At 41.7% G+C, this 12,137-nt stretch overlaps 2 protein-coding genes across 2 annotated transcripts; both read left to right on the top strand.

Moving 5' to 3' along the window:
* Positions 1 to 261: 261 nt before the first annotated feature.
* LOC123762309 (uncharacterized) lies at positions 262 to 2,495 on the top strand. Its single transcript, XM_045748747.2, has 2 exons — positions 262 to 845; positions 1,407 to 2,495. Exons 1-2 carry the CDS (start codon positions 350 to 352, stop codon positions 2,420 to 2,422), a joined length of 1,512 nt encoding a protein of 503 aa, XP_045604703.2. The 5' UTR covers positions 262 to 349; the 3' UTR covers positions 2,423 to 2,495.
* Positions 2,496 to 3,986: 1,491 nt separating this feature from the next.
* On the top strand, positions 3,987 to 7,574 carry LOC123762310 (uncharacterized). Its single transcript, XM_045748748.2, has 2 exons — positions 3,987 to 4,645; positions 4,971 to 7,574. The coding sequence occupies exons 1-2, from the start codon at positions 4,129 to 4,131 to the stop codon at positions 7,505 to 7,507; spliced, it is 3,054 nt and encodes a 1,017-aa protein (XP_045604704.2). The 5' UTR covers positions 3,987 to 4,128; the 3' UTR covers positions 7,508 to 7,574.
* The last annotated feature ends 4,563 nt before the right edge of the window (positions 7,575 to 12,137 follow it).

Below are 12,137 nucleotides of genomic sequence, written 5' to 3'. Positions count from 1 at the left end.
ACCTTTTTCACTACCAACATAAATTTGTGATGTTGTGTTAATCTATGGAATAAATTACCGGGTAACACAACAGATACGAAACGGCTTATTTATGACGTTGGCCAGACATAGATATGAATGAGTTTGAGCGGATAAATATTAGGAGCTGCCTCGTATTGGCAGATTGGCAGTTCGAGGCCACTTAGCCATTTGTCCAAGGTACACTGTCGCCACACCAGAACTGCCGTCCGCACGGCCACTATATATATAGATCGTTCATAGGCAGCGTATCATTCATTGTTTTGTCTGATCTCTGACGCGCGCGAGTGACTGCGTTGTTAGGTATTAATGAGAGCTTTAGTGGTATCAAATGGATAAATTGGCGGTGAATCAAAACGACCCGCTGCACGAAATACTCTCCATCGCCAACTCCTTCACAACGCATGCTAGTCCAGATAACGATAATGTGTGCCCTAGCGACGCTAATGGAGGAAATAATGTCCTACATCATCATCACTCAGAGCAGCAAGATATTCGCAATATGAAAAACAGACTACCGACGCCTCGGGCAGATGACCAGGTCGTCTCTCCTAATGCTGCCGGTTATAGTGTTAATGGCCCCTACCGTCTATACACAGTTCTGCACAATAATAACATCGAGGGCTGGCAACCTACCCTTCAGGCAGATAAAGGCGGGGTTGTGCGCCTGGCGGACCATGGAAGTGGTGGTGTCGTTTTCCATCAGACGAACACAGACCCGTGGAATACTCACAAGGTGGAAACGCGGATTCCAGAACTTCGTCCCTTTCTCTACCAGGAAAGGTCTGGGCATCATTTGGCAATCACCCCTGGGAATGATATCAATGGCAAGTACCTAGTTATATTTTTGACTACACGTTCACCAATTCTCACTATTTCCCTGTATTTACCCGAGGCCACCACCTCGAGGATGCATGTCTAGAAGAATTAATAAGACGATATTCATAATATTCTTCATACACACTATTTTAGTATAGTGTGTATGAAGCTTAAAGTAATAGCCTATCGTATAATTGAGGGTAAACTTGCTTAATCGTGTATAATGAAGGATAACTTATTTCATGGAAAAGTAACTGGTGATAAAGTATACAAATGGATGAAAGGAAATTTGAGAAATACATATTCCCAAACAGAATAAAACAGTCCTCATAAATTTAGTTAAAGGGAAGACCTTGAAAATATTTTTGAAATAGTTAACGATTTATAATGCAAATGACCTGGATGTAAAATCTGGGTAGAGTTCCAATCTTCTTGCCTTTTCTTTTATTAAAATCAATATTTTTATTTGCATTGCTATAACTGTTCACTATCAATTAATAACACTGTAATAAGTTTTTCTATTTAGATTGAAAAACTTCAATCACTTTCTCTCTCTCTCTCTCTCTCAGGTATGCAGAGGGTGGATCAAAGGACTCTTCAGGGTGTTCCATGTGAGCCGAGCATGGTCGAAAACCAGCGTACTCATCCCGTGTCCTATCCTACTTACATTACCCTGGGACCTTTGCGCGATGATTTTGAGTCTCTACGTCCCCACGGCCCGATCCTCGACCTGGCCTCCTCCCATCCAGGCTACTCTAAGAGTGTTGATTCTACACCGTCGTACTCCTTCATTCTGACGAACAATCCTGTGCCGCATACACAGGAGCCCCGTCGCGATCTTATGGGCAACTGGACATCAAATGATTCATTCCAGAATAGGATGGATTATCATGCTGGATTTGGGCGTGTGTTAACTCCACAGAACATGGATAATGCACAGAATATTTCGGTTGGGGTCTCTGGAATACCTAATTTCGGCACAAATTCTTTAGTTTTGCCACTTCCTAAAAAACGACCAGATACGGAAAACTCGCTTCAAAATCCTTCAATTCCGAAGCTATTTAAAAAAGAGGAACACGAAAATAATTTGTTAAAGACTCTCCATACACCGGATGAGGATACAAAGTTAGAGAAAAATGGTCCAAGACAAATGCTCTATGAATGTAGCGAGTGTCACCTGCGAATTAGTAATCATACGGGACTGAATCATCACATGAGAATCCACCGTAACGGCGACTGCGAGAAGTGGATAATTATATGTGCCATTTGTCGTGAGGTTGCAAGCAACTTGCAGAAACTGGACAAACATTTGGAGCAGCAACACCAGATACCTACATTCCGGCGCAGAGTACTCGCTCCAAAAGCGAAGCGCAATGAAAATGGCCGCTATGAATGCCCCAAATGTAACAAGGTTTTCCGCAAGCATGAAAATCACAAAGAGCACTTGAGGATCCATACGGGAGAAATGCCATTTGAGTGCAGTTTTTGTAAAAAAAAATACCGTGCCCAAGGAGCCTATGCTCTTCACGTAAAATCCCACAACACAAAGAAACAAGTCTGCACACCTATAGTGTCGAATTCCTAATGTAAAATGTATTTGGTTAATGTATCGTATATTATGCAGGCGATGAGTCACAATAACGTGGCTGAAGTATGTTGACCAGACCACACACTAGAAATTGAAGGGACGACGACGTTTCGGTCCGTCCTGGACCATTCTCAAGTCGTTCTCACAATCGACTTGAGAATGGTCCAGGACGGACCGAAACGTCGTCGTCCCTTCAATTTCTAGTGTGTGGTCTGGTCAACATATCGTATATTAACTGATATCCAGTACGGGTCACTGGCCATCTTAAAATACTAGACATTTGGTGTCTGGAGACATTTAAAAGTCGATTAGAAACTAAACTAAGCAGATTTATAATGTATCTGATTGTATTACCGCTATCTCGCAACTAAATCCCATTGGCGCAGCGTTACACACTCGCCCCACTTCGCAATTGATTTGGCCTAGGTTCGCATCCTGGCCGAGGATATATACGCATTTGTTCACCCAGCAGTGAGTGGGTACTTGGGTGGGTGTAAATCTAAGAGCAACATTTAATTACTAATTGTTGGTTATTATTTAATGAAATTATAAAATTAGATGTAATAAATGATATTATTACTTGTGGTTATTATTGTCATTGTTATAATTATTGTATGTTGATAATTTAATTTATGTACTGCATTTTATTATGTAAGACATCTTCAGTCTGTAAGACAGACTGCGGCCGTATGAATCGGAAAACCTTAAATTGACGCTTAAATTGGCAGATAATTTGAAGCGAGTGATCTATTTCCTCCTTCATAAAGAGTAGCTCAATGTTTGCAATTATTCATGCTTGCGCTTCTTTGCTAGACTGTAAGGATTCATTAAATACAGGTCCTTATCAACAAAGGCTAAATGGTTGTTAATCCAGCTGCCAAACCGCCTGTTTGATGGAAAAATGGTTTACAAACGACTCGACTGATGGCACTCGAACAATGCTTCGCTAACTACCTTTGTTCGAATTGCAACTCTGCAAATGCTTCGTCAAATTACGTCAAATACCTCTTAAACAATGACCAGATACTCGGTCCTTCCTCCAAAGAAAGACCCAAAAGTGATTCCTTGCACCCGCCAAACCCGAATGAAAACCCGTTTACACAAGACACTCAACTGATTTCGTTCGAACACTTCGGAACATGTGCTTCACTGACGAATTTTGTTCGAACCACAACGCTGTAAATGCTTCCCCCATATACTACAAATAAAAATAATCGCCAACAGAACCTAAACACCTAACCTAACCTTTACCTATATATGCAACATTATTAATTACTAGTAAATTCTCGTTTTGACTGAACAGCATGTAAAAATTGATGAATGCGTCTGTGGGGTCGAGGACAGGTTGGCACGGAATCACTTTCGGATCTTTAGAGAACAAAGAAGGATGAATTTGTAGAAGGCAAATAGGCCTTCCGCACATTCATTTATTCCTATATAATATCTCGGTGCTAACTGGCATGTTTCAAGAATAACCACTACACCTAACAATACCACAGCTGTCATCCGCATGGAAGGTTATGTTTACATATAGGCAACTACAAATGTCATTGCTCTCCTGCTCTCCAGTGAGTGATATCGTTGTTTGGCAACGACTGGAGTTGCACAATTCTCTGCTCTCTGCTCAGGTTTAAAATCGTTCGGCTAGCACTTAAGTAATCATTCGACTTTAACAGTATGAAGACTACGAGTGATTAAACTAAATGGACGAATTTTCTACAAAGCAATACAAACCACTGCAGGGTGGGAGTATTGACCTCAAGCAGGTGTTCTCAGACCAGCAAGACATTCGCAACGTTGGGAAACTGTTACCTGCTCCACTGGGAAATAACGATGAGGTTGTGTTTCAAAGTGACGCCAGTGGTGGTAACGGCCTCAACCAGAGGAATACTCGCAATATGGAGGAATGGCTTATGACGCCTGGGACAGATAACAGGATAGCTGTGTTCCACAGGGACTCCATAGGTATTGGTAATGGCCGTCATTCGTACACAGTTCAGAGAGATATTCGCAATGTGGATGAACGGCCTCCGACGCCTTGGGCAGAAAACAGAGTTGTGTCCCGGCGTTACAACACAAGTGGTGGTAGTATTTTTGTCAAGAACACAGACCAACGGATGATGTCCAAGTATCCTTCGCCAAACAACACTCCATCCTACCCGGATAAGGAGATTCATCGTCTCGCCATCACACATGGGAATATTGAACTTCATGACAAAGGCAAGGTCCAATATTTTTATTTTTGAGGAATTACTCTGGTGGTGGGGTACTTCCTAATTATTATTTACCAGAATTTTTCTCTTAGGCCAGCATATCGTGTGGCCTCGACTGGGACAGTATGACAGCGGCTTGTCAATGTCCTCCCCTCCCCTGTTTTTTCTATTTATATCAATGTTTGAAATAGGGTAGCGGGTTGTATACCAAGGAGCATTAGCAATAAAGAATGTTATTTTTCATCGTAAAATTGCTCGGGATCTATTAATAAAAATCTTATTTCAATAGTGATTTTGCTGGTTAGAATGAAACACTTGTAACTCTCTTTCAGGTCTTCAGTGTGCCGGAACAAGAGCATGTCAGAGAATGCAGCAATACGAGCCTAGCATCAACGAAACCCAGCGTTCCTACCCTCAGCCCAAGCCTGGCAGGCGTCAGAATGTTTCTCCACCGACAGTCTCCTTCACGCAAAATGTAGTGTACAGTCCTGTGCAGTATTCGTGTAGTCCTGGGTCACAGCCATACATTCCTGGGTCGCAGCCATACACTCCTGGGTCACAGCCATACATTCCTGGGTCGCAGCCATACACTCCTGGGTCGCAGCCATACATTCCTGGGTCGCAGCCATACACTCCTGGGTCGCAGCCATACACTCCTGGGTCACAGCCATACACTCCTGGGTCGCAGCCATACACTCCTGGGTCGCAGCCATACACTCCTGGGTCGCAGCCATACACTCCTGGGTCGCAGCCATACATTCCTGGGTCGCAGCCATACACTCCTGGGTCGCAGCCATACACTCCTGGGTCGCAGCCATACATTCCTGGGTCGCAGCCATACACACCTGGGTCGCAGCCATACACACCTGGGTCGCAGCCATACACTCCTGGGTTGCAGCCATACATTCCTGGGTCGCAGCCATACACACCTGGGTCGCAGCCATACATTCCTGGGTCGCAGCCATACACTCCTAGGTCGCAGCCATACACACCTGGGTCGCAGCCATACACACCTGGGTCGCAGCCATACACTCCTGGGTCGCAGCCATACACTCCTAGGTCGCAGCCATACACACCTGGGTCGCAGCCATACACTCCTGGGTCACAGCCATACACTCCTGGGTCGCAGCCATACACTCCTGGGCCGCAGTCATACATTCCTGGGTTGCAGCCATACACACCTGGGTTGCAGCCATACACACCTGGGCCGCAGCCATACACACCTGGGCCGCAGCCATACACACCTGGGCCGCAGCCATACACACCTGGGCCGCAGCCATACACACCTGGGCCGCAGCCATACACACCTGGGCCGCAGCCATACACACCTGGGCCGCAGCCATACACACCAGGGCCGCAGCCATACACACCAGGGCCGCAGCCATACACACCAGGGCCGCAGCCATACACACCAGGGCCGCAGCCATACACACCAGGGCCGCAGCCATACACTCCTGGGCCGCAGGCACACACTCCGAGGCCGCATGCACACTCTCCTGGGCCGCATGCACACTCTCCTGGGCCGCATGCACACTCTCCTGGGCCGCATGCACACTCTCCTGGGCCGCATGCACACTCTCCTGGGCCGCATGCACACTCTCCTGGGCCGCATGCACACTCTCCTGGGCCGCATGCACACTCTCCTGGGCCGCATGCACACTCTCCTGGGCCGCATGCACACTCTCCTGGGCCGCATGCACACTCTCCTGGGCCGCATGCACACTCTCCTGGGCCGCATGCACACACTCCTGGGCCGCATGCACACTCTCCTGGGCCGCATGCACACTCTCCTGGGCCGCATGCACACACTCCTGGGCAACATGAACGCAGTCCTGTGCAACATGAACGCAGTCCTGTGCAACATGAACGCAGTCCTGAGCAGCTTGGACGCAGTCCTGTGCAACATGAACGCAGTCCTGAGCAGCATAGACACAGTCCTGTGCAACATGAACGCAGTCCTGTGCAACATGAACGCAGTCCTGAGCAGCATGGACGCAGTCCTGAGCAGTATGGACACAGTCCTGAGCAGCAAGGATGCAATCTTGAGCTGCATACATACAATCCCGAGCAGTATACTTGCAGTCCTGTGAAGAACACACATGAGCCAGATAATTCACTCCAGGATAGGTTAGATTACTCTGCTGTGAATGAGCACACGTTTACAACAGAGAACATAGATACTATGCAGACTTCTTCACTTGAGGTCTCGGGAACAGTAAATTGCAGTGCAAATCCTTTAGCTCTGCCACAGGATTCCATTAAGAGTGAGAATATACCACAGTTAGCACATTCACTTCCCAAGAAATGCAATAAGAGGGAAATAGAGAAAGATAATTCACATCAAAAGAACCCTAAAATGTTGAAGGGATTTGAAAATGATGAAGCCTCCTTCTCCATGGACCAAAATGAGCAGGCTGTGGACACAGAATTAAAGACAAATAGTAAGCCAGTATACTATGAGTGTAGCGTATGTTACTATCGGAGTAATAATCTCGTGGGACTGAGACTCCACATGAAAATCCATGGTAGAGACTGCAGTCAGATACCAGTTACATGTGGTATCAATGGTGACGTTGCAAATGACGTCTCAAAACTGGAAAAGCATTTGAAAAGCCATCCAGAGATACTTACATACCAGCACAAACAGCATGCCTCGAAGGTACAATGCAATGAAAATGAATGCTACAAATGCTCTATCTGTCTGAAGACTTTCTCTAAGCATGATGCCTACAAGGTGCATATGTGGATTCATACAGGAGAAAAGCCATTCAAGTGCACATTTTGTAACAAAAGTTACACTTCAAAGGCTTACTATACTCGGCACATAAAATGGCACAAGAAAAATGAATACACAAATGCTGTTGAATAACTTTAAACCACCTCTTCCTTGAGGTAATGTTTTATTGTGTTACAAAATAAATCTTATACTATATGTATCATATGTTTGACAATATCCAGCATGCATGTTTCTGCCAGTTATTGACCATCTTAAAATAACTAGATATTTATTGTTTGAAGGTATTTATTAAGATGTCTTATTTGGATTAGTTTCTAGCATATATGTGCTATTGTACTATTTCCCATGACTAACTGTTGAATTTAATAATTTTACCATGCAAGGCATCTTAATTGCACGATTGTGGTAGTCTGATTCATGAACCTTTAAAATAATATTTATTCCCATGTTTTCCCATTTATGCATGCCTATGAAACTAATATTTCATTTAACATAATGCAAATTTGTGCCTTACATACGCCTATTTTTTCAAGGTAAAAAATGTATGATGGATAGAACAAATAATTACTATTGTAATTTTTTATTTTTAGACAAATTTTAATAATATTTTTTTAAACATTTGTCTTTCATTTATATGTTGACTGATAGAAATTAGTACTTAATAAATTACTGAGAAAAATTATTGTTAAATAAGATTGATATAATCAAATTCTGTACCTGTTAAAGTACATCATTATTTTTAGTTAATATTTTTTATTCATTAAAATAAGTACGTTAAAATGTAAAAAATAACTACTGTAGAAAAATGGATTGTGAAATTGTTAGGAAGTCACTGATATGGTGAAATCCTAATGATTTTTTCTCCATTGACAGTCAAATCTTGGCAGTAAAGCTTGAGCCACTGAACACAAGTTCAGGCCAATTGGTGGAAGCTTTGGAAGATATTAGTAATACAATATACCGTACTGAATAGCTATTTAACATTGATCGTCACTAGAAAAATTTTAAAAACTTTCCCAAGGAAGAAACAGAAAAGATATACCATACTGTAAAATTATATTGTCTTAAAAAAATGATTGAAACTAATATTTCTGAACATATTTTATATATATATATAATATATATATATATTTATAAATTGAAAGTGGAAATAGTCTTGCAATTCAAATTAAATATAGAGTTAAAAACTTATGAAAAGAGAAGCTCAGTTCTCTGTCAAGTATATTTAATCATATTGAACATGTTACACTACATGGATGATTACTAATGTGGTACAAATGTGTATTAGTATGTACGACTATTAACTGAATTTATAAATTTAAAGAGAAGGTCTGTTTTCATAATAAAAAGTAAAAAAGATAAATTAGAGGCCAAACTTGAATTGCTACAATGAAAGGATTAATTATTGGCTAACTTCAAGGACCAACATTTTTTCTACAAAATATTCAAATACGAAATTCCAAACCCACCATATGGTTTATACATAGTGCATATAGTATGCCACTAAGTATGGTAATGCTGTAAATGTCCTGATAAGCTCGAGTAATAGAAGGAATGGTTTGTCATATGTAATATGGGTAAAGGGGAAACTATCACAACTAAAATAGGCTTTTATTAAATTTATCAGTTACCTTTCCTTACATTAAAAAGAAAATAATGTACCACTATTGTATACTTATACATAATATGAAAATACACTTTATTATATATTACATAATTATATATATATACAGAATATACACTTTTAATAACAAAACATTACATGAACAATGACAAATTAATTATAGCACTTCTTCAGGATCAGTAATAAAAGGATAAAGTTCATGCAACACTATGAAATATATAAAAATTTTATTTACATATTGGCTCTTGATATTCTTAATTATTTTACTTTTGGCATGTGGTAATGAATATTCTTTATCCAAAACACATTGAATGTTTTGTGGCTTTATACAAAAAATAAAAATACGTAAAATGTAAATACTGTAATATCAATATTTAAAATTTTTTGTAAATAAAATCTCGTTTTTATTTGCAAAGGGAAGACACATAATGCCTAGATGCTTCATTTCAAATCAAATGAACAAAGATTAATATGACTGTCATTTTAAAATGCAAAAAAAACAAATTTGAATATTAAATAATACCAGAAAACATTTAAAATTTCTAGACAACCTGCCTCAATATGGTCATCCTCTATTATTCAAGGGCCTTATGAAGAATGTACAAGCATTTTGATCATACCGTATTTATTGATATTGTTCTCTCTGTAGGCTTAATGTCATTATTTGCATATACTGTACTGTACTGTATACTTATCTTTCCCTCTGAAGTAACTTTGCACTCACCTGTCCACATACACTTGCTTACTGTGTGCACACTTTCTTATTTAAAATTTTTGAACATTTTAGAAAAAAAAAGCTGTGCATGCGGCCCAGTTCAGGAAAAGGGGACCTTTGAATGAAACGTCCAGGCCTCCTGACCCGGGAGGTGGTCGGTGCTTCACATCTCAACGCGAAGTTGAGACAGGCTGCAGCCGCCGACCCAAAGTGACACAGGCCCGACTAGGCCCAGGAACGTTAACGAGGTAGCGTGCAGCCACGACCCTGTTCGACCGCCAAAAACCCCGTGCCCGAATGTCAGCCCAGGACATGTTACCAAAGACAGCAGCAAGAGCAGCGAACTTACGAACGTCATGAGCACGGGGATAGACCGCAGGCTGGCTAGACTTAATAACCCTGCAGACGTCCTGAGAGACCCGTACCCGCAAACAAGGAAGGAGGGAAACCGGATCAACCCAATGCGCATCCCCGGACATAGAAGTCGTGATGCACATATAACGATGAAGGGCCACAACCGGACACAACACATGATGCACCCCTAGCCTGATCAACCAAGCATCAACAACCCAAGGACCCCTCTGGAGAGCAGCAGTCTCATTCTTTGCCAGAAAAGAAGGAGACAGCTGCACACGAACGAACCTATCACCACAACCGAAAGAGCACAAACCCCTACACTGGAGGAGAGCATGACGCTCCCTGACCCGATCCCTAGAGGCCGATGCCAACAGGAAAAAGAGCCTTAGAAAAACAATCCTGAACCGAAGGAGGCCACAACAAACCAAGGAGAAGAGAGTCCGGAGCTGGAGCCACATGACCATGCTGTATCCCATCAGCCGAAGAACTGCAGGGTGGATCACCGGCGCGGGGCTCCCCTTCCCCCTCCTGGGAACAGGAAAAACTGTGCAGACATGCGGCGTGGCTCATGTGACATCATGCTTGTTTGTTCATTTTTATTGGGGATGGGGGGGACGTTCTGTCCATTCATTTGTCTATTTTCATTGTTTTTAACCTGAATAGGGGTTTGTTTTGGGGCGCTTACTTTTCTGGGTGCCTGTCCCGGTCGATAGCAGATATAGAATACTCCCAAATCACATGTGCATTTCTATAGGCCATTGCTCCTCATGTCTCTCTGAGGGGGCCAAGTTCTGGCTCATGGTCCCCGGTAGGCCTAGAACTTCACCCACATCGACTGATGCCAAAGTTAGGGATATCCATATCAGCCTGGATAGCTCCTGCGAGCCATAGGGGCTCCCATAGAAAATGACTGCTTAATTAAAGGAAAAAGGTAAGCAAGGCAAATATTCATTGCCATAGGAGAGATATTCTGACTGATTCATCCAATTGCAACCAGATGGGAACTCAAGTTCTTTGAGGTCTCATCTAACCCCCTTTCTCTTTGGTCTTACGTAAGGCCTTGTTTATAAACATGTCCAATGCACTGATCACACTCAATCTCTGCTTCCTTGCATGCACACTTATCATGTAAACCTACCTTTTTCCTGACCTTTCTCTTCTCATCCTACCCTTAAATTCACTTTAATATACTCTTCAATCTTTCAAAACGTCCAACCCATCTCAGTACATTCTATACAGTGTTGCCATTTAAAAATTTGTACACTATGCTTCTCTCCATAATACAGTATTTTATTTCTATACTGCACCTATTCCAGCACCATAAATGTTTCTCAGACTTTCTACTATTCTTTAAATGTTTCTCAGACTTTCTACTATTCTATTTCTTGATTTTTTTTCAGTCATAGACTGAAAATGCCATAGACTGGCATTTGTATATACAGGTCATCTCTAACACTCCCTCATACAGCTCTTTAACTTAATCTATTTCTATCTTCGTTTTCAGATAAATAATTTTTGCCTTTTGCAATAAAGGCTCTGATAGAATCAGAGCCTTTATTGCAACAGCCACTTAACAAATTCCACTTAAGCAATCACATATATTAAGCATTTAAACTGCCCAATCCTCCCACCACTCCACCATTCACATACATTTCACACACATGATTTCCTTCTCTTTCCACTACCATAACATTACATTTGTTAACATTACTTTTAAATAAAATTCTTTTACACATCAGTAAAGTTTCAAGTGGTTTACACAAGTCTGTCACTACTAAAAGAACTATATTATCAAAATACATACAATTTTAAATTTTTCACCAACTTATATTAGTACTTACCACTAAGTTTACACCATCATCTAACATTCTTAACTTGACCTCTTTCATGACACCATTGAACTTAATGCATGAAAATCATTTGCAGCAGTACAGTAGTTTACATCCTTACCTCACAATCTAGGCTCTCTGGTTTGATTCCTGGGCAACACAGAAATGGTTGAACATGTTTCCTTTCAATTAATGTCTCTGTTTACCTAGCAGTATATGGGTACCTGGGAGTTAGGA

The sequence above is a fragment of the Procambarus clarkii genome, chromosome 2, assembly GCF_040958095.1.
Source record: "Procambarus clarkii isolate CNS0578487 chromosome 2, FALCON_Pclarkii_2.0, whole genome shotgun sequence".
NCBI lineage: Eukaryota > Metazoa > Arthropoda > Malacostraca > Decapoda > Cambaridae > Procambarus > Procambarus clarkii.
This window is presented reverse-complemented; position numbering and strand designations above follow the sequence as displayed.

Coding starts and splice junctions, on each gene's coding strand:
- LOC123762309 (XM_045748747.2), top strand. CDS start 350: ATGGATAAATTGGCGGTGAATCAAAACGACCCGCTGCACGAAATACTC. Junction 846..1,406: donor CCCTGGGAATGATATCAATG/GCAAGTACCTAG, acceptor TCTCTCTCTCAG/GTATGCAGAGGGTGGATCAA.
- LOC123762310 (XM_045748748.2), top strand. CDS start 4,129: ATGGACGAATTTTCTACAAAGCAATACAAACCACTGCAGGGTGGGAGT. Junction 4,646..4,970: donor TATTGAACTTCATGACAAAG/GCAAGGTCCAAT, acceptor ACTCTCTTTCAG/GTCTTCAGTGTGCCGGAACA.